We start from the raw sequence: 23,606 nt of genomic DNA, 5'->3' as shown, positions 1-23,606 counted from the left end.
CAGAAATGATCACATAGCTCTCCCTTAAATATAAGTTTTGACATAATGAAGACACATTGCAGAAGCCATTTTGTTGTCAATTCAGTTTAGCATTTATTTATTAAATGTTTGCTATATGCTAGGCACTCTCCTGCTTAAAACCAAACCAAAAATAATTGGCCATTTCCTTAGGAAGATAAAACTTGCATACAGATAAGTAAATACAACATAATTTAAAGAAGGAGATTACCTTAGCCAGGAAATGACAGTTGAATAAAGAGAAGGATTTTGGGAGGGAAGAATGAAAGAGAGTCTAAGTGCTTTGTAAGTATCTCAGTTTTTTTTTCCTCGCTGCAACCTTGGGAGGTATAGGTACTATTATTGTCCCCATTTTACAGATAGAGGAACTGAGGTTGTGATTTGCCTTGGATTGCATAGCTAGTAAGTGTCTTGAGGCCAGATTTGAATTCATGTTTTCCAGAGTCCAAATCTATATACATTGTACCACCTAGCTACCTCTTAGTACTGTGGTGATAATTTTTAATTTCTCTTTTATTCAGTTTTATTATGTCATTCCTCCCAGAACATTTTGATTAACTGAAACTTGTTCTCTGTTGATATGACTTCAATGATAAGTTGATATGACTTGATATGACCTCACATGACTTAAAAAAAAAAAAAACCCAACTCACAAAATGATACAAAGGAAGACTTTGGGCATTACTGAAATAAGAAACCAAAATAGGGGATGAAGGGAATATAGCATCTTTAAAACCTCCCAAAAAGGATTTTATTTGTGAAAGAATTTTCCAGACTCAGATTTTTTTTGGCTCTTTGTGACATGTAAGTCTTTCTCCTCAATGTACCCATTGTGATTTCTTAAAAACGTAGTCTTGTAGTTCTTTATTTGCAGGTGAAAGGATGGTATACTTAGAAAACCTCAAAGAATCAGAAAAGAAACTAATTTAAAAAGCTTTAGTAAAAAAGTAAGATACAAAATTAATCCACAAAATCATCAGTATTTCTCTACAGTTCTAATAGAAACCAGGAGAAATGATGTTAAGAGAAATTTCATTCAGAATAACTACAGAAAACAAAATATTTGGGAAGCAACCTAACAATATGCATAATAAATTTCTTTCAGCACAATTAAAAAGCATTCTTTATACTATATAATATTAAAAGCCTATTTAAATAATTGAAGAGCTATTCACTGATCATTGCACCATGTCAATATAAATTTTTTTAATTGTCTACATTAATATATAGATTCAGAGCTAGCCAAAACAACCATAAAATTCAGTTGGAAGAACAAAGGCTCTAGAATATCAAGGGAAACAATGGGAACAAATGGAAAATGATGGAGGCATATATTATAAGGTGGTAGCCATCAAAACTATTTGGTACGTCTTTTAAAAAAAACATTGAAGTAGATTGAAAACCAGATAAAAAACAGTAACCTAGTGTTTGATAAATCTATGAATTACTTTGAGAAGACCCTCATTTTCAACAAGAATTATTGGAAAAGTAACTTTTACTTAGGTAGCAGAAATTAGGTTTAGACCTAATCTGTAATATCTTTTTTTTAACATCACCTTACATATTACACTTTATCCCTCCCTCCACTCTGTCCTAGAGAGCTGTTAAACTGTTACAATAAAGGGTTTTTTAAAAATAGTTTTAAAGTCCACTAAAATAACCCACGTTGAAAAAGTTTTTTTCTTGTGCAGTGTTTCACACTCATGATCTTCCACATGTACAAAGGAACAGAGAAGGTAATTTTTCACATCCCTTCTTTGAGACTAATCTTGGTAATTATAATTTCAGAGAATTCAGTTTTGATTGTTATTGTTTCCATTTACATTATAGTCTGAGATTTCACCTCCAGGGATTTCCTGGCTTTGCCAATTTCACTTTTCATCACTTCACCTAAATTCATACTTCTGTCTTCTAACTTCTTTGTTTTTTACAAAACGGCAATATTCCATTACATTCATGTACCACAGTTTATTTAGCCATTCCCCAAGAAAGCATAATAAATATTAATACATTGATGGAACTGCAAACTACTAGGCTAGATATCAGTTTGGATTATGCAAGAAAAGGTTTTCATCTGAGCATATATACCTGTAGTAGGACTCTCCATGGTAGAATAGAGCTGGAAACAAAATACATGTCTACAGATTAGAGAATGGTTTAAAAATACATAGTATTTTTTTAATGTTGTAAAATGTTAATTGTATGATAAGAAATTAGGAACATGAAGAATTTGGCAAACTTGGAAAGATTTGTGTAAACTGGTGCAAAAAAAATTTGATATTTTACAAAAAGTTCCACAGTGACTACAGCAAAAGCAAATGACAAGATCACTAAAGTTTGGCCCCAAGCAACCTGAAGAAGTCTACCTCCTTCTGCCCTCATGGCCCAGAAGCAGGGGACTGCTAAGACAGAACATGACTAGATGAAACTACTGGATGGAATGGTTTTGCTTACTCATTTTTCTTTGCCACAAGAGAGGGTTCTCAGGGAGTCCCCAGAAATGACAGGTATAAAAGCAAAAGGCATCTTTAAAATTCCATTTAAGAGAGAAAATAAATGGGGAAAAATGTTTTTAGCACCTTAAAAGTATTCAAGCACAAAAGTAAATAATACTTAAGAATTGTATAGAGAAGACAGACCCACCTTGCCCTAGTGCTAAGTTCAGGAAGGTATTATTAGTGCTCTTAAATACAAATCATGTTATGATATCACTAAAGGTAACATTGTAATTAATGTCTAGAAGCAAATAGTCATTATATTTCATTCCTTTGGTCAGTATTTTAAAAATCATAATTATATTTATCCTATTCACGATGTCATCATGAGGCTTGTAAATATGAGAGAACATTCTCTTGACTAAGGAATGTTTGCCAAAAACAATGTGTGTTTTTCCCCCTTATCTTCCTCACTCTTCTTTTTAAAATGTCTTTGGAGTATTTATAACCATCTTAGCAGACTCCTTGGGACAGCTTCCATTGTCAAACTTAATATGGCTTAGGATTTCTCTAGAACCCAAATTTTGCCAAAGTCTTTTTCTGCATTAGACATTACTTCATTGGACTCCTCCCCACTGCCTTGGATAAGATACTCTCATTACAAGCAGCACTTTCATCCACATTCCTCCATATATTTCAGAGATCTTTAATTTATTTCTCTGCAATACCTCTCTGCACTTTACTAGAGGATCCTCCATAGTTATTGTGGCAAAACAATTTCCTCGCTTCTCATCACTTGGCAGGGCTGGTCCTTAGATGATCTCTCACTTTTATGTACTGCTTCATTTGATCCTCACAACAATCTAGTAAGGGAGGTGCTGTTGTTATTTTTTTGATGGTGAGGGTTTTCATATGAGCAAACTGAAACCAGTGTCACTCAGCTGGTAAGTGTGAAGTGTCAGGGTGTCCAGCCCACTGCTTCCTAATTTTGTCCACTGCTCTCTGATGTTCAGCACTCTGTCCACTACACCGTGCTGTTAGTTGGTGTTGTTTGAAGCATTTCATTGATTTTCATTCAACAGTCATTTATTAAGTATCCACCATGGGTACAAATTTCTGTATTGGGCATTGGGGATACAAAGAAAAAAAAAGACTTTATGATCTAGGGACTTACATCCTGTTAAGGGACTACAACAGATAAGTAACTGTGAGAGATGGACATTTTAGGGGCAGGGTAAGAACACTTCCATCTGGTAGCTAAAGAAAGACAGTGTAGGAGAGCAACTGAGTGAGCCGGGAGGAAACTTTTAGAGGTGGAGGTGCAACATGATGCACAGGAAAGAGCATAGGATTTGAAGGCAAGGGACCTTCGGTTAAATCCTGACCACTTACTCCCTTTATAACCCTGGGCAAGTTATTTAACCTTTTTGGCCTAAGTTTCTCCTTTGTAAAAAGGAATTTGTTCTGTGTGGCCTACATGATCACTTCTGGCTCTAACTCTGTGATGTAGTGGGGAGGTGAGTAGGAAACAGATTGAAGGCATGAGGCATGTGCAGAAGTAGTTAGGTGGGAGATAGAACATCCCATACAGGGAAAAGCAAATCAGTTGTTTTTTTTTTTTTTTTAAGATTCTTATTTATTTATTTTAAGCAATCGGGGTTAAGTAACTTGCTCAAGGTTACAAGGCCAGTTATTTCTGGGTGCGGTGCTAAGTGTCTGAGCCCAGGATTCGATCTCCAGGTCGTCCCAACACTGGAGCCGGTGCTCTTACTCGCTGAGCCACCTGGCTGCCCCTAAGCATTTGGGGTTAAGTAACTTGCTCAAGGTTACACGGCCAGGTGTTTCTGGGTGTGGTGCTAAGTGTCTGAGCCCGGGATTCGATCTCCAGGTCTTCTCAACACTGGAGCCGGTGCTCTTACTCGCTGTGCTACCTGGCCGCCCCAAAACAAATCAGTTTTGCTGGAATAATGAGTGTATGAGGAAGAGTATGGTGAAATTAGTTCAGAAGTTAGGTTGGAATATTTCCAAATCAAGAAGAATTTTCAAGGCCAAAAAGAAGAATTTGTATAGAACAAAGGGTCCTCTCTTACAATGGGGTTTCAGAGTAGGTTAAAGCTATATCTTTCTGGCACAAAAAGATAAAAATGTATCCCTTATCTATTCAAATAATCCTTGCCTGTTACTTCTTTTTAAATGATCAGTTGATTTATAAAGTAGCTGAGACAACAGTTTTTAATGTGAAGTAAGTACAATCAAATGGCTAGTCAACTTTACAGTTTCAAATCTCTAAAATAAGGTTTTACATTGTATGATAGATAATAACTGAGAAAACAAGCCAAGCTATATGATTTAATAGCAAAACAGGCATACTAAATGGGTCAGTGGACTCCCAGTCAGTCCAAAGACCCTGAATACAGAGTGAAGACAGATTTTTTTCTGTATTAAAAACAAAGTAGACTGATTAATTAAAAGAAAACAATTAACCAGAATACAAAATTAGGTGATCTAGTTTCTAATTGGAGGGAAGATTAGGAACTTTCCAAGTTGGAAGGGAGAGTGAACAGACAATTCTCTGAAAGCAGGAAAAAAGGTGTCCTACTTACCCCAAGTGTGTGTATTCAAGCAAAGGAATATGGAAATAATATCTGAGTAGTATGGGGCCAGTTTTCAGATAAGACATCTATAGGTTGGTTGAGATGTATAATTGTAAGAAAACTCCTTGAATCAATCTTCACATGTTGCTTGAGTCTCTAGTCAGCATAACCTAGGTCTTAGATAAGGTTCTCTAAGCAACAAGCAGAGGAGATCCAGCTTCCCAGCCACACAAGGCTGGGTTCAAACAATGCAGTAAAGTTTTCTCACAAGACAAAAATTGAACTAGACCCATAATTGAATTGAATTACTCAATTTCCACAGTTCCTTCATTTAGAAATGAGCCTCTTGTATTTCATCCAAGGCTTGGTGTGGTAATTTACGTGGGGTCATTGTAATCAAAGTAGCAGATACTACTAATAAAGCAAAAGTGAAAGAGTGGATCAACAGATTGGACATGCAACTTTTTAAAAATAGAAAAGCAACACATAAACCCCAAACACTAAATACCAAAACTGAAATTTTGAAAATTAAAAGAGAGATAACCAAATTGAAAGGATAGAAACTATTGAATTAATAAATTTTTGTTTTTTTTTTTAAATAAAATTTTATAAATGTTTAGCTAATTTGATTTTTTTACTAGAATGGAAAATCATTGTTAGTTATTAACATTGAAAATAATTTATATGAAATAAAGGAAATTATAAATTATTTTGCCTTGTTTGCCAATAAAATATAACAGATGAAATGTACAAATATTTGCCAAAATACCCAAAATTAACAGAAAAAGACATAGAGGATTTAAATAATCCAATTTCAGGAAAGGAAATTGAACAAGTCATAAAGGAACCCTTATTTTCTAAAGAAAAAAAGTGTCGGGACCAGGTTGTTTTATAAGTGAATTTTATAAAACTTTCCAAAAAACAATTCTAATATTAAATCAGCTACTTATAAAATATAAAAAGAAGGGATCAAAAAGAAAGAGGTTTTCAACATTTTTAAAAAGCACAGAACAGAGCAAACTGAAGTTCATAAAGAAATACGAGCAGAACAGCTTCGAAAGTAGCATACTGAATTTATTATAAACTTGAAGAAAAGCAAAATAATAAATTCTTGTTTTCGTGTACCATTCTCATTGTCTGCCTTATTTTCCATACTGAAATGCTAATTTTATTTGGTATTTGAATTCGAAATAATTTTTCAAAACTTGTATCTTTTAAACAGTGTAAGTAAATTTGGTCCTTAAATACCTTCTACCCTTTAAGGAAAAAAAGGGATGAGATGACTGTAAATGCTGTGCTAAAGTTACATTTAAGTATATTTTGTCAGTTTATTACAAGAAAAACCTATTTTCCCACTTTTTTACTATTTAGTGGAAATTTTTCCTTGTTATAGGATCTTTCCCAATGTGTTACATGCCAAGAAAAGCACATTACTGTAAAGAAGGAACCGCATGAATCCCTTGGAATGACGGTGGCTGGAGGCAGAGGAAGTAAGAGTGGTGAATTGCCCATTTTTGTGACCAGCGTACCACCTCATGGTTGCCTTGCAAGAGATGGCAGAATCAAGCGAGGTAAAGTTTGATTTTGAGGGTGTTTGTGTAAAACTTTAATGAAACAGGTTTTTTTTTTCTTTTAAAAAAGGGTCTTATATTTCTTCATTAAACTAGTAAAAATATTTTAAGAATCCATACATAGGGGATAGGAAACAAAGAAGGAAAAACAAAAGATTAGGATGGAGGGAAATGCACAATTAAAAAATCATTAACTGAAAGTGAATGGGATTAACGCACCCATAAAACTTAAGAGGGTAGCAGGATCCAACAATGTATTGTTTACCAAAAAAAAAAAAATTTGAAACAGGAAAATACATGCAGTTAAAATAATGGGCTAGAGCACAATCTGTTATCAATTTTAAGCATCTGTGTACTCAATGGCATAGCATCTAAATTCTAGAAGAAAAGTTAAATGAGTTGCAGGAAGAACTGGTCACTTAATAAGTAAATATTTATTAGGTGCCTAATATATGCAGGCATCATGCTAAGTGCTAAGGATATGAATACAAGTTTTTAAAAAGGTCCCTGTGTTTAAGTAGCTTACAATTTAGTGAAGGAAGATGGCACACAAAAGGAAGGTACCTAGCACAGGGACATGATGGAGAATTCCAGAAGCAGTGTAGCTAGTGGCAAATGGAAGACTACGAAAAGCTTCTTTCTTAAATAGAGGCCCTGGGGCCCATGACCCTGCCTTCCCATCATATACTCCAATCAGAGGGTCAAAGGTTACTGATGAGATGTGAGTACCAGACAGATTGAACTTTGCAGGATAAGATTTCCTACTGATAAATTTCCTGGGGTAGGAGACATAATGAAGAAATAATAATATATATGTAGCTGGTGGGAAATGGGGGTAAATAGACATAGTAGTGAGGGAACCTCAATTTACCCCCTCAGAGCTAGATAAATCTAAACAAAAAAAGAAATTAAAGACCTGAATAGAAGTTTACAACTGTTAGATTTGATGGACTTTTTGTGAATGTTGAATAGGAATGGGACTATACCTAATCTCAGTTGTGCATGGTACCTTCACAAAAATTTATCATATTAGGGCATAAAAATATCATGTTGGCAGAACTATTAAATACATATTTTGAAGAATATAATGCAATAAAAATATATTTAGTAAAGGACCTTTCAATCAAAGTTTAAAAATTACTTGGAGACCAAATAACTTAATCCTAAAAAATGGATAAGTAAAGGAATAAATCATAGAAACCATAAATAATTTCATTAAAAATAATGACAACAATAAAACAACATACCATACTTTTGGGATACAACCAGGTTAGTCCTTAGGACTAAATAATTTACACAGTAACTACAACAATGTAAATGGGGGAAAAAAACCCTCAAAAATCAAAAGTAAATGTAAAATTATAAAGATCAAGTGGGACTCAAATGAAGAAATATGAGAAAAATACCTCCCCCCTACCTCTCTGTGGAGGTGGGAAGTCCACAGATGTTACCCATATACATATTTTTGTACTTTTTCAATGTATTGATCAGTTGTGCTTTTTTTTTTTCCCTGAAAAAATGCTGATGACATATTGGATGGCTTTTGGAGAAGGGGAGAGGAAAAGAAAGGGATATATAGGATATTGATATAAGAAACAGAAAATACCAATAAAAACTTAGGGGCAGCTAGGTGATGTATAGATAGAGCACTAGCCCTAGAATCAGGAGGACCAGAGTTCAAATTCGGCCTCAGACACTAGCTGTGTGACCCTGGGCAAGTCACAACCCCAGTTGCCTCCCAGAAAATAAATAAAAATAAAAATGTAAATAAAAACATACAGAACAAATGGGTCTTTTCTTTAAAATAAGTATTATTTGTCAAAACCAAGAGCCAATATTTTTTGTAATGGGGATATATACTAGAGGTTTTTCCAATGATATTAGAAGTAAAGCAAAGATACACATTATTACATTACTATTCAATATAGGATTAAATACAAAATTAGAAATATTAGTTAAGAAATAGAAACTAATCAGAAAAATAAGTTGAAGGAATAAGCATAGGTAAAGGGGAAACTAAATTGTCGCTTTTTGAGGTGATATGATGTTTACTTAGAGAAACAGAGTCAACTAAAAACCTAATTGAAACAACTTTAGCACAGTTGCAGGGTATCACACACAGATCATTAGCATTTCTATATGTTATCAACAAAATCTATTAGGAAGACATAGAAAAAGATATTCCATTTACATAACTAGAGATAGTATAAATATTTGGGAGTTTACCTGCCAAGACACACAGGAACTATGTATCTGTCTATACTGGTACATTCCCTGTAGCCTACAAACATGCTCATGTCTCCTCCTAGCTTGGAAAAAAGCCTTACTTGATCCTTCCTATCTATTTTGTAGCTAAACTCCTTGAAAAACCCTTCTACAATAGGTGCCCTCACTTTTTCTGGTGTGACTTGGTTTCCAGTTCTGGTCACACTCTTCTCTTCACTCTAGTTTGTCAATGACCTACCTAAAATGTGGCACCAGGATCTGCTCCATGTGTGGCCTGAAACCTGTAGAATATTATGGGACTCTTGGCTCCATCATTCTGGATGTTGGACTTCGTGTCATGCAGGCAGCTTTATCAACCCATGATTTTGGCTGTGATGTTGGATTTAATCTCCTCTAATACCTGTAGGTCTTTTTGACGATAATTATTGTTAACCCACACTTAGGGATTTATGCATTCCTATTCAATTTCACCTTTTTCCCCCAAGATTTTTTCCACATCTTTGATACCATTCTCTTTTTCAGAAATCTTGCTATCTACTTTCTTTTTTTTATGGATGAGTTCATGACATTCACATTCACAGTTATGACTACTATGGATGTCCTTCCATCCTGTTTTCTTCTGTTTATCCTTCTTTCTCTTTTTTCATTCTGTCTATCCTCAAAATCCGTTTTGCTTCTGACCGCTGCTTCCCTTAATCTGCCCTCCTTTCTATCACTCCATCCCTCTTTCTCTTATATCTTTCCTTTCCCACTTCCCTGTTTGGCAAAATAGATTTCTATACCCAACTGAAATTGTGTGTGTATGTATTCTTTTTGACTCAATTCCAGTGAGAGTGAAGTTCAAGTGTTGCACACTAGCCCACCTCAAAGTCCCCCCTCCCCCCATTTTCCCCTTTCATGTTAAGGTTCTTCCTTTCATGCCTCTTTTATATGAGATAAGTTTCTCCATTCTTTTTCTCCCTTCTCCCAATGCCTCCTTTTTCTCACCCCTTCATCTTTTTTTTTTTTGAGATCATCCCAACATAATCAACTCACTTTGTGCCCCCTGTATATGTATGCTCCTTCTAACTTCCTGTAATAATGATAAAGTCATTAGGAGTTACATGTATCATTTTCCCATATAGGAATGCTGTGTTTAACCTTATTAAGTCCTTTGTGATTTCTCTTTTATATTTACTTTTTTATGCTTCTCTTCAGTCTTATGTTTAAATGTCAGATTTTCATCAGGAATTCTTGAAAATCCTCAATTTCACTAAATGTCCACATTTTTTTTTCCTGAAGGATTATACTCAGTTTTTCTGGATGAGTTATTCTTAGTTGTAATCCTACCTCCTTTGCCTTCTTGTATATCACATTCCAACCCCTCTGCTCCATTAACATGGAACCCATTAAATCTTGGCTGATCTATGGCTCCATGATATTTACATGGTTTCTTTCTGGCTGCTTGCAGAATTTTCTCCTTGACCTGGGAGCTCTGGAATTTGACTATAATCTTCCTGGGAGTTGTTATTTTAGAGGTTTTTTTTAATTTCTAGTTTGCCTATTAGATCTAGGCAAGTTTTCCTTGATCATTTCTTGAAATAAGATGTCTAGGATCTTTTTCTTTTCTTTCTTTTTTTTTTTTTTTAAGCAATCGGGGTTAAGTAACTTGCTCAAGATTACACGGCCAGTTATTTCTGGGGGGTGTGGTGCTAAGTATCTGAGCCCGGATTTGATCCCCAGGTCATCCTGACACTGGAGCTGATGCTCTTACTCACTGAGCCACCTGGCTGCCCCTAAGCAATTGGGGTTAAGTAACTTGCTCAAGGTTACACGGCCAGGTGTTTCTGGGTGGGTGCTAAGTGTCTGAGCCCAGATTCGATCCCCAGGTCATCCCGACACTGGAGCCAATGCTCTTACTCGCTGTGCTACCTGGCCGCTCCTCTAGGATCTTTTTTTTGATGATGACTTTCAGGTGATGTAGTAATTCTTAAATTATCTCTCTGATCTCTTTTCCAGGTCAGTTGTTTTTCTAGTGAGATATTTCATGTTTCCTTCCATTTTTTTCATTCTTTTGACTTTGTTTCTTGGTATCTCATGGAGTCATTAACTTTTACTTGCCCAATTCAGATATTAAGTTCTTTTCTTCAGTGTAGTTTTGTGCCTCTTTTATCATTTGCCAATTGTCTTTTAAGGTATTTCTTTGGTACTTTTTTTTTTTTGCACATAATCTTTTATCAAACTGTTAATTCTCTTTGCACAACTTTCTTGCATCACTCTAATTTCTTTTCACAATTTTTCCTCTACCACGCTTATCTCTATCTCTTCTAGGAATCCTTGCTGGGCTTGTGTCCAATTTGTGTTTTTTCCTTTGAGGCTTTGTAGTTGATTTCACATTGTTGTCTTCTGAGTTTGTGGCTTGATGTGCCCTACCAACATAGTAGCTTTTTATGGTTAGATAATTTTCTCATTTTTTCCAGCCTATTTCTTGTCTTTGAACTTTATGTTAAAGTTTAATTCTGCTCACTTTGGAATGGGGAGGCATTGTCCCAAGTTTTAGACTCTTTTGCTTTACTGAGTGCTACTTCTGGGTGTCTAAAGTTTTGTTACTTCTAAGGTGATATGATCTGGGGAAAGGTATAGTCACTGCTCTCCTGGTCTGAAATCTGGTCTTTACCCAGGAAGGGCCCCTGCTTCCCTGCAGCTGCAAGCACTAGTGTTTCTCTAGGCCTTAATACTGTACCCAGGGTTGCTATTCTCCTGCAAGCACAAGTGCTAGTATTCCTCTGCTTTGGAATGACAACCAACCCCCTGCTCATAAACATTCCTCTCTACTCTGGAACTGTGACCCAGAACTGCATATCCAGATGGCACCAGGTCTGGCTCATTGTCAGCTCGGTGTCCTCCATAATCATTCTTACCAATTATACAGCCCATTGTCTCTGGACTGAAAGCTCCCCAAGTTGCTGACTAATAAGTGCTATCACTAGGACTCAAAACCCCCAGTGTTTTGAATGGCTCGTTTCAGTGCTCAGGCCACTGCACTGTGCTACATGAGATCTATGGCTGTAGTTTGAAAGATGGTGAAATGAAAAATTTTTTTAAATACAGGGGAAACTGCATGTTTGTAAGCAACAGAGAAAGACAGTGGCTATGGAGATGCTGAAAATGACAGATCAAGATGGAAAACTCAGAGAAAATAAAAGAAGATGAAATCAAGGTCTAGTGGTTCAACCTTGGCAAAGAGAGAGGCCAACTCTTTAAATTCTAGAACAGGAAGGAAGTGGAAAACTCCTTTAACCAGGATATCATATTCTCAGTCATGAAAAATAAATGAATACTAATTTATTGAAATATTTTTCTATATCACTGAGATAAAAAGGGGCATTTTCAGTTTTTCTTAGACTATTTTTATTATAAAATAGAAGTCCTTGTTAACAGTTAAATAAATATTAGTGTTTCCTTCAAGACTGATCCTTTGCCTTCCTAGTCTTTTATCCCACCCTCATTGTCCTTTTTTATGTTTGTGAGCAGCAAATCAGGTACACAAACAAAAGGAACTCTTCTTATAGGTGAGAAGATAGCCAAATAACAAATGTGTTAACAAAAAGTGTGTGGACAGAAAAGTATTTCCAACAATCCTTAGTCAATCTGTGCCTTATTTCAGCTTCTATATGTACTTTGTAGGGCTCTGTTGATAGAAAACATGGACTTGAAATGTAGTAAAAATCCATTTCAAAGAATGAAAGGATTTTAGAGCTGAAAGGTATCTTAGAGATCATCTAATACCTCAATCTATAGAGGAGAAAAATGAGTCCTAAAGAAATTGCGACTTGTCCAAGTTCACACAGCTTGTCATCAATGGACCCAGTTTTGATGCCCAATCTATTACATTTTCAACTTTACTACACTGATTCAGTTTTTCTTAAGTGTTTTTTTTCATACCTTATATTTCTTCTTAGTGTTCTAAAATAGGCTAATGTAGTTTGTTATTCTTATTGATTCATGTTTTCAAAAATTGTTTTGGGAATGGTAGGACTGTGTGTTGTTTTTACATTACCCTTCAAGTAAAATTTCTATTTTTAATAAATATAATTATTGCCATCAGTGCTGCATAAACATAATTACTCATGAATGTTTTAAAAGTATCAAGAAACTACAAATGGACTTTTCAAATATCAATTATGGGAAGTAACTTCTGTACTGATCAGTTTCCATGTCACTTCTTATTGCTGTGTAAATCCAGACTGAGTTTCCTAAGCATTTTCTTGCTTGTACTTCTCAATAGGTGATGTGTTGCTGAACATCAATGGCATTGATTTGACTGATTTAAGTCATAGTGAAGCAGTTGCTGTGTTGAAAGCCAGTGCTGCTTCTCCAGCTGTCACTCTCAAAGCACTAGAAGTCCAGATTGTTGAAGAACAGACCCAGGTTAATGAAGAGCAGCCAAGTACAATCAGTGAAAATGAGTATGATGCCAGTTGGTCACCATCATGGATCATGTGGCTTGGACTTCCAAGGTACCAATCATTTTATTTGCTTGTTGCATTATTTTACTTGTATTCTTTCTTTAGTTGAAAAGATATCATTCATTCCTTCCTCAGAGAACTTAAATAGCAGATTAAAGATTTAAAATTTAGAACATGATTCATCCTAATACTGTTAGACTTGAAAAGTTCAGTTTGTTTTAAAATGTTTATTATCTTTTGTTTTTACATAACCTTTATTTCAAAATATATCTTTGCTCCCATTCAACAAGCCTTGTCTTACAAGAAAAAAGAAAAGAGAGGAAAATAAAAAGTATATTAAAGCAATACTCCCCCACACATCAACTAAATCTGACATTACAGGGTGTGATCCATACCCATCATCTTCTGCCTTAGCAAAGTTGTTTTCATTTCCATTCTTTGGCATTATAATTACACGCCATTTAAGGTTCTTTTGTTGTTTCCATTTATTTTGTTTTATTCATTGTTTACATTGCCTTCCTGGTTCTACTAACATCATTCTGCATCCAGTCACATAAGTCTTCTTATGCTTCTCTGAATTCTTCTTACTCATCATTTCTTTCAGTGCAGTGATACTCCATTACATTCATGTAGCACAATTTGTTTAGCCACTTGATAGGCTCCTACTTTGTTTCCAGTTCTTCATGGCCACAGAAAGGACTGTTAGAAATAGTTTTAGTGTATAAAGGACCTTTCTGACCCTCTGGACTACTTTGACAAGTTGTAATTGCTGATTGGGTTCCCTGGGGGATCTCCATGGAGATTCCCCCATGTTCAGGGTATAGTCTCCGCAGAGATTAGGGCTCTGTGCATCCACAGCTCATCAGTAGAGAGGCCATTCACCACTTTGATGCTGCTGGGCCATTGATGTGCTTGCGTTGTTCCCATTGACCTTGGTCTCTTGTCCCCACTATGTGCTGCTTCACTGCCTAGTTGTGTCACTGCCTCTTTCAGTTTCTCACTCCACTGAAATCCTGGCCTAGATTTCCTTCCATACCTTTTTCCAGAAAAAGCTAGACACCTTACCTTGGGGATCAGCAAGCATCATCCCCCTGATGTGAGAAGGGGATCTCAATCGGGAGACTGGTACAGTAAGAGGAGAGAGAGAGGTGATAGGCTTGAGGCAGGCAGCAGCTGTGTGAGAGGAGAGAAGGGGTCAGATAGGAGAGATATACGAATGTCGAAAAGGCAGCTGTTACTGGCACTGTGAGCTGAGGGAGGGTGAAGAGCTGAGATTAGCAACTTGAGAGATTGGAAGGAGAAGAGACAGAGATAGGGAAGTTTGAGAACAGGAGTTAGTGGTTATGGGATACTTTTTTCCTCCCTAAATTCTGTGCCCCTCTGCGGTGCTCTTCCACTCCGTTTACTGATTACATGGGAGCCGTACATGCCTTCTAGGGATTCTCTAGAAGCATGACAGTTCTTCATAGTCTCCCCTACTGCCTCTTTAATATGCTTAGTAAAATATTAATCTGTTAACAGTCTAACATATTTGGTCAGCAATTTTGCCACCTTATTATACCCTTGAGACACCAGGCATTTTGCATTTAAGGCTTTTTGGTTTCACTATATAGCACATTTCTTTCCTGTCTAGAAGATACTAATGATAATGAGAATGGGAATAACTATCATTCATATAGGGCTTCAGGTTTTGTAAAGCACTTTACAAATAATTATCCTATCTAGAAAACAATGTAAATTGGAAGACTGCTTTTTTGTGTGTGAAAATCACAACTGTTTTTCCATTCTATAAAAAACCTGAACTCAAAGACCATCTGTCAAAAAACTGACCTTTTTTGTAAAAATGCAGGTGGTCTCCATAAGGTTTCACACCTCTCTGCTCTTCCTAAAAGTCCTTCCACTGCAAATGAATAAGGGGTGAGAGTCCTTCTCTGTCACACCACTAGATTTAGACTAATGAAGAGGATCTGGCATTCTCACCCAAACCCCAGCCCTGCTCACTGCCCCTTTCTAAAGCCCTGTGTGCCAGAGAACGAGATTAGTTAGACTAGAGGTCATGGTAGAGGGTATCATAAGGTAACATTTCCTTGTAGGGTCAGCAGTATTAAGGAGTACCTTTTGATTATTAAAAACAAGTTTAAAAGACCTTAGGATAGTCAGTTTCATTTTTTTTTTAAAGAATCTTAAAATAAATGTTTCTGTCCCCTTCAGAACTGTCTGCTCTTTCTTCCTTTACTGTTCATTTGGGTACAGCCCTGGGGAAATGATGCCCAGAATGCTCAGGTTTTCCAGGGAAGCAGAAGAAAACAAAAGGGAGGTGGATTTGATTAGGGTTTTTAGCTGTCTGAGGGGAAGCAAGGACCAAAGAAGAGATAGGACTGCAACTGGGTATGGACGGGATGGGAATGACTGACCACATAGAAGAAGTAGAGCCCTTCTCTTCTTATGCTAAGAAAAATAACCTTTGCCCTGAAGATGACAGGAAAAAATGTAGCTTACAGGGCTACCCAAAGATAGTCTTGGTTGCCCTTTATTAATTCAAGTCATCAGCCCAGACAAACTTCATCCTCTGGCACTAAAAATAACTGAAAAAACTAGATGATATTTCTGAGCTACTGTTGGGTCATTTGAAAAGTTATGGTTTGGTCTGACTGTCCCCCAAGCTTGGAATGTACTCCCTCCCTTCCTCTGCCTCTGAAAGCCCCTCTCTTCCTTTAAATACAGATCAGGCACCATCTTCTGCATGAAAATGTATCTTTTCTGATTCCCCTCTACATTCTAGTATCTCACCTGCCCCCAACCTATCTTGAATTTGACTGCTTGGTATATATTTGTATTTATTAACCGGAGATAATTGTAGATGTAAATGTATCTATCTATACACAGATTTTTACACATGTATACATATGCACACAAACATATGTAAATAATAATATGTATTTATTGTCTCTGCCCTGAGTGTCTCTCCCTCTTTGCAAGTAGGATTGCTTCATTCTTTTGTACTTGTATCTCTGGCTCCTAATACAGTACCTGCAACATAGTATGTGTTACTAGGTTGATACTAAATAGAAAAGGTCAGGACATGGCTATTGAACATCTAGAAAAGGAAGTCATAATTACCAAGAGTCAGAAAGGCAATATTGAGAACAGGTGAGGCTAGACTATTTTTTTTTTTTGGACAGTTACTAAACTAGTACATCAAAAGCATACTATAGATAAACTTTATATCAACTTCAGCAAAATATTTTTAAAGTATCTAATACTATTCTATGGAGAATCTGGGGAGATGTGAATTAGATAATGATATAATTAGATGTATTTAGAATTGACCGAATGGCCAACATCAAAGAACAGTTATCAGTGGTTCTGTCAGGTTGGCTGGATGTTTCCAGTAGAGAGCCTCAGGGAGAGAACCTGCTCATCAGTTTGGCAGATGACTCTGGACCAGGAGGAATACATAGTCAGGAGCCAACAGGATCTAGACAGTTTAGAGCATTGGGCTAACTGTAACAAAATGAAATTCAGCAGAGAAAATAAAGCCTTTCAAAAATCAGCTTCACAAGAACCTTATGTAATTAGATAGAAGCCAAAAGCACTAATGGGGACTTGAGTTTCATTAAGAGAGCTATAGATCCCAGAAGTAAGGAGATGTTGAGTGTCTTTGACTTGGCCTTGGTCAGCCCACAGCATTAAGTTCATTTCTGAACACCCGTTTAGGAGTGAAAAGCGTCAAGAGAAGAAGATCCAAGATGTCAAAGGGCCATGTCAAGTCATATAAGAAGCAATTGAAAGAAAGGGTCATTTTAGCCTGGAGAAGAGAATAGTCAGGGGACAGAAGGATATGGGATAGCTGCTTTCAAGTATTTGTAAGGTTGTCACATGGAAGAAGTAGACTTGTTCTCTTTAGCTGAAGGAGGGTAGAACCAAGATCAGTGGGTTGAAGTTACAAAGAGGGCAATGAAGGCTTGACATCAGGAAAACACTTTCTAACAATTAGAGCTCTGTAGAAGTAAAATGCATTACCCTGGGAGATCCTGGATTCCCCCTAATTGGAGGTCTTCAAAGAGACTGGATGACCAATTGTGGGCTGAGTGGGGATTTCTTTTTGAGGATGGGGACTTGAATGTTCTATAATTCTTTTTTTAATAATACATTAATGGAAAAATAAGCGGGATTTCCCCTTTTCCTGAAAAAGCATATTCAAAATTTACAACAGGGTTCCAAAATCATACATGTAATGATGTAAAGTCAGAAGTTCCAATAATTTCTTCCTTCTGGATTTATTTCCCTTTCCCTCATTCTTTTCCGCCCTTACAAAAATGTGAGCAGTTAGGTTTCTTTTTACTGGGTTGATTGAAAGCATTTCTGTAGAAAAATCACTGCTGAAAAAATTAAAATGAAACCCTATGATGGGACTTTTTCAAAATGATTTTTAAACTACAGCAACATCTTTCTATTTAGAGTTTAACCCTTCATTTGGGTTTTTGGTTGTTTTTTTTTTTTTACACTGAGGCCAGCTCTCAGAATATAAATATCTCATTTTAACTGTAATTCAGTTAGAGATGGACTTGCTAGAGTTCTTCCACAGTAGTTTTTAAATCATCTAAAAATAAAAGATTATTAGAAGTGGCTTATTGAGAACACCAATTTAAGTGACGGGGGAAAATAGGCAGAGGAATTACTGGGGTTTTTTTTTTAATTTTATGTTTATTTTTCGTTGATAACATTTATTTCCACAAGATTTTGAGTTACAAATTTTCTCCCTGTCTTTCCCCTACCCCAGAACATTGATCTCACTGAATAGCCCCTCCCCCAGTCTGCTATCTCCTATGTCCTGCCCCATTCCCTCTCCAGCTTTCCAGTAGGACAAGGTGGATCTCCATATTCCAGTGCCTGTATATCTTATTTCCCAGTGCATGTAAAAAAAAATAATAATTTTTTTAAAACTTTGAATTCCAGATTCTTTCCCTTCTTCCCTTGTCACCCACCCTTACTGGGAAGATAAGCAATTCAATATAGGTTGTACATGTGCAAGTTACACAAAACATTTCCATAGTGGATATATTGTGAAAGATTGACTATATTTCTCTCCATCCTATCCCACCTCCCACTTGTTCTATTCTCTGCTTTGACCCTGTCCCTTTTCAAAAGTGTGTGCTTCTAACTCCCCTCTTCCCCCCCAATCTGCCCTCCCTTCTGTCATCCTCCCTCTCCTACCCTTTCCCCCTGTAGGGTAAGATATACCATTTAATATGTGTTATTCCTTCTTTAAGCCAAATTCAATGAGAGTAAGACTGACCCATTACCTTTTGCCAGAGTAATTACTGTTAATCCAGTAACTGTATCTATACTAAAAATGAGATTGTTGAAATAATGTTACATTCAGGGTGGTATTTAGTGGACAAGCTAAAGTGACCGTTCCCATTTTTCCTTTCATAAATTTCAACTACAGTATATGATAATATTTTGAAAAGGCTTATGAAATGCACTTATTTAAAAGTGAGCTTTATTATGACTTTTAATAGGGGAAATGTAGGTCATATAAAAACAAGAGATATCAGTGTTTAAAAAAAAAAAAGAAAAATAATCCTTGTAAATTTAACTTTTGTTCCCTGTATTATTCTTTAACAGTGTTCTTCATAGCTTCCATGATGTTGTTCTACGAAGAAGCAACTTGGGAAGTTGGGGATTTAGTATTGTTGGCGGGTATGAAGAAAACCACACAAATCAACCTTTTTTCATTAAAACAATCGTCCTTGGAACCCCCGCTTACTATGATGGAAGATTAAAGTGAGTCCAGAAACTGGTTGCAGATCTTTAAATATTCTAATAAAAGATATAATGTGTTTGGTTAATGTTAAGTTGAGCCAAATGTTAAGTTGAGACTGGATTTAGTTACTTGTGGCCATTTGGTTTTTTTTTAGTTCAGTGAGCAAGCCTTGGATTAGGGATAGTCACATTGGAGAAAGGAACAATACCTGAGTGCTAGCAGATGATTGGAGGGCTAGGACTGTCTGGGCATGCCCACCTGTCAAGAGTTTCCTTGTTGTTCTCAGTTAGAATGAACAGCTGAGGCAGAAAAGTGTCCTTCACTATTTGTCATGCAAGATAAGGAAGTTCCTAAAACCTAACTTTTGGTAGTAACAACTACTTTATTATTTACTTTTTTTTTTTTTTGGCAACATAGTTGGGGTTAAGTGATTTGCCCAGGGTAGCAGCTACTTTTTAAAAAATAAATTTTAAAATGATTATGCTCTTTATAAAATTGTACTGACAGCTAAATATTGTTAGGAAATTATAAACAAGATTAATATCATAGTTCATTTACATGGGCAGTCTTCTGTTGACATAAGTGAAGGTTTGAGGGAAGAAAACGAATCTAGCATTTCCACAGTTAGCATGATCATAACTGCTATTTCTGTTTACACTGTGCCTTTCAAAGTAGGCACTCTGTAAAAGTGTTTTTGTGAATAGATTGGATTTGGCAATAAGGAGGTCACTGATGCCCCTAAAGAAAGTGATTTCAGTAGATTGCTTGGACCAGAAGCCAAATCGCAAAGCTCAAAAGTGGATGGTAAGGAAGTGAATGGGCATAGACTACTTGATAGAAATAAACTGGAGAAGAGAGTTTGGTTGATTCCCTATTCAAGCTACCAAACTCCTTTATAATAATGGAGACCTTAATATATTTGTAGTCTGAGGAAAAGGATCCAGTGGAAGGAAAAGATTGAAGAAGCAAAAAATTGATGATTGATTGGAACAAAGTCCCATTGAAGAAAGGAGATGAGTTCAAGAGCACAAGTAAAGGGATTGGGCTCTTCTTGTCAAGAAGTCATCTTTTCTTCTCAAAATTTAGAAGTAGCAGATTTACTTCCCTAATTGGATTTTAAATTATTTCAAAACTATTCACCTTTCCTTGAGAATACACTTGTGAGTAGTAGGAAGAAATGGCACAAAAATATTTGAGAGCCCAAGGCCTAAAATTTTGCCATATATATTATACAGACTGGATTAGCATTTGTATTTGCTTATAAACTAATTTTGATTCATTCAGGACCAAGTCTTTAGGTCTGTGTAAAATTGCATAGCTGGCCTATCTTTAAAAAAAAACACAAATGATCTCAGGTAGGAATGCTAACAATATTAGCAGCCAAATCATGCAGTCTTACTTGAGATTTTCTTTATTCTCTCCTTAATAGTCCTTCAACATAGACCCCTCTCTCCCCTTGGCCTTGATCACTGGCACCAGTCAGCCCTTAGGTATGCCAGACGTTACTGTTCTCTAAGTTCTATTTGGAATAAGATTGTTAGGATTCTAGATTTGGAACTGGATGGGACCCGAGGAGTCTTCTAGTCCAACCCCTCCCATGTTTTGCAGAAGAGAAACTGAGCTCTGAGAGGTTGAGCCTTGCCCCAGGACACACATTGAGTGACACTTCTGGGATTTGAATCCAGATCCTCAGACTAAATGCAGTACTCATTCTATTATACCACAGTGAATACAGTAGAACTGGCAGATTCTTGTGAAAATTCCTTTAGATTACTTTTAAAATAAGCAGAAAATATAATCTTATTTCTCTTTGTATCTTCCACAGTATATAACATGATTCCTTACCTGTAGTAAGCAAATCCTTTATGTTTGCCAAATGAATTGTATTTTTTTGGACAATCCAACTGAGACATGCCTTTATAGCTTTTCCTTACAGAAGAACAGGCTGGATGATTATGTAATAGATGTCCAATGTTAAAATCCTGTCAGTAATATTGGGTATGTTTGGTTTGTTTGTCCAGGTGTGGTGACATGATTATTGCTGTGAATGGGCTGTCTACTCTGGGCATGAGCCATTCAGCACTCGTTCCCATGCTGAAGGAGCAAAGGAACAAGGTTACTCTGACGGTTATTTGTTGGCCTGGAAGCCTCGTATAGATTTATGACATTAGTTCTACTTCAGGAATCTTCCATTCTCAGAATTTCTAAAGAAAACCTTTCCCTTGTATTTGTGATTTTTTTTTTTCTGACAGCTGGTGATAAACAAGGCCCAGAACTGCTAATAGGGATGATTTCCATTTATTTTTATTTCAATTTAAAGGACTTACTTCACCTTCCCATGTTTGTCTTTCAGCTTTAAAACACTAGTTTCACTGATCTTTAGGTTTATTTTCTAAAAATTCACACTCTCAAGTGTTAGATAGTGGCTTATGTTGTGAATGAACCTTCCCAGAGTTGGACTGAGCCAATTGAGTCATATGATTTTTTATTTCTCTTTGCAATTTTAAAAATTAAACTGTAAAATATAAGCTATTTATCCTTCTTTATGGTGAAGACTCACATCAGTCATCCTTAACAAAATGTAGATGCTCCATCATTTGTCAGTCAGTATTGTGAAGGGACATAATTTTAATCATTGTCAACACCAGTTTCTAATTTCATTGGTGCCAACATTTCAAAGACCTGTCTTATTCATTAAGTGTGGATTTCTGGTCCCACTTATTTCTACTTCAGTCTGTTGATGTTCAGAATGAAGAAGGTACAGGCCTATTAATACTAAAGAGTTTTTTATAATGTGCAATATTTGGAATAGTAGAAAATAAGTAGGGAATATTATGCTCACTAGTGAAAAAGAAATTAAGTATAAGTTTAGTTGCTAGTAGATGTTGCATTTAAGCAAAAAAAAAAAAAACCTTTAATAGGTTACTTTCTCCAGAAAAAAGGATTTATTATATAGGAAAATTTTGATGAAAACATTTTTACTATAATCATTTCTAGAGTTTATATTAGTTCTCACTAATCACATGAAGAAACATTTTCATGACTTAAATAATTAAACCCAGTTGAACTTTCTTAAAGAGAAAACTACATTATTATAAAAGCATATGCCTCAGTTAAGGTGGAAGAGACCATTTCATTTTAATCTAATTGAATCTTGAGTGAGTTTTTACTCCATTATTTATTTCTTAAAATGACATATTAAATAATGTAAAGGACCAGAAAGATCTGCCATGTATCTGAATTGTTATGAGTTTTTTGTTAAAATCTTTCAAATATTGAACCAGACTTATTTCAATTACCTTTTTTTAACTGATTTTAAAAATACAATTAACTTTTTTTCATTTATATGGCATAGTTATCCTTTGAAGAAATACATAAAATGGTGTGCTAAGGTGGAAAAAAAAACCCTATTTTTAATGTTATACATACTTGAAAAAGAGTTTCAATTAGAAACCTAGTTCAGAACCTAAGCTAATTTACAAGTGACCTCTGTATTGTAATGAATGGTATTAATTATCAGAGAATGTATTTTAAAATTACTACAATACATTGTGAAGCCTGAACCTCATTTTCAAGTTTAGCAATTGCATTGCTGGGGTATAAGCATGCCACTGGTTATCCTAGTTACTTTTGAAAAAATTTTTTTATTGATCTGTCAGGAGCCAGTAAAGAAGGCTGCAATAATTGCCATTATCTCATTCATCTCCAGTGGTGGCCCTGGTCAGTACCCATCCAGGGAACAGCAGAATGTTCCCCCATACAGTATATTACTGTTGCATGATTACTGGCTTTTGAAGCAATCTGATAGTGAAAAACTTTGCTATTCTATTTGACATGCAACAAGTTTCCTTCTGCTCCCCAAAATAGTTTTATAATCTGCTTTGCATTTTTTAAACGTTTTATAAAAATAGGTCATCTCTTGGGGGAGTAGCTACCAGCCAGTATCTTGATTTAAGCTTCACCAGATGTAAAGTGCTACAGGTGAACTGGGTAATGTAGTCTTTAGTATCTTTTAAAATAAAAAAAAGGAATCTTTTCCAGCATTTTTTATCACAAAAAGTATAATCTGGCTTGTACAGTAGGTGGTATTGCAAGAGGCTGTAGCTTTTGGTCAGAATGATGTTTGGTGATGGAAATTTGTTCATAATTTATTCTCATCATTGAAAATATCTCTTCCCCTTTAAGATCTTATAGTTCAATATTTTTGTTTGTTCTTCTGTGCCTTCAGTTTAAATTATTTCAAGATTTTTCAAATGTTCTTAAATATTGGTGTGATTTTCATTAAGGATGGAAATAAAAGTCATCTTGCTCATAACTTGGCATTTGTCTCCTTTGTTTAATAAAAGATTCCAGAAAACATATCTTCATTTTAAGATACAAATAACTCCTAATCATGCTCCTTAATGGAATGGAACAGGAGGTATCAATAATGCATGTTTTTTTAATTTTGCCTCTTTTCATATTTGATTTTTTAATGCACTCATATATGTGGATATTTCATCCCTCTGTCTCTTTTAATTCATTCCCTTTTGGCAGACGATGAT

General features: G+C 35.8%; 1 protein-coding gene across 3 annotated transcripts in view; it reads left to right on the top strand.

Annotated features, from left to right (window-relative positions):
* Nucleotides 1-23,377, top strand: part of LNX2 (ligand of numb-protein X 2) — a 98,469-nt gene extending 75,092 nt beyond the window's left edge. For all 3 annotated transcript variants that reach the window (XM_069079903.1, XM_069079904.1, XM_069079905.1), the window contains 4 exons: nucleotides 6,441-6,618; nucleotides 13,112-13,343; nucleotides 18,924-19,082; nucleotides 21,084-23,377. In XM_069079903.1, the coding sequence (XP_068936004.1) occupies nucleotides 6,441-6,618; nucleotides 13,112-13,343; nucleotides 18,924-19,082; nucleotides 21,084-21,219 (705 nt within the window). In that variant the 3' untranslated portion in view covers nucleotides 21,220-23,377. The remainder of the gene's footprint in view (nucleotides 1-6,440; nucleotides 6,619-13,111; nucleotides 13,344-18,923; nucleotides 19,083-21,083) is intronic.
* Nucleotides 23,378-23,606: the final 229 nt, after the last annotated feature.

The sequence above is a fragment of the Petaurus breviceps genome, unplaced genomic scaffold (assembly GCF_028583685.1).
Source record: "Petaurus breviceps papuanus isolate PSGF00001 unplaced genomic scaffold, PetGlider_PUasm1.0 91133, whole genome shotgun sequence".
Classification (NCBI taxonomy): Eukaryota; Metazoa; Chordata; class Mammalia; order Diprotodontia; family Petauridae; genus Petaurus; species Petaurus breviceps.
Note: the sequence above shows the minus strand (reverse complement) of the source record. Positions and strands in the feature narration are given on the sequence as shown.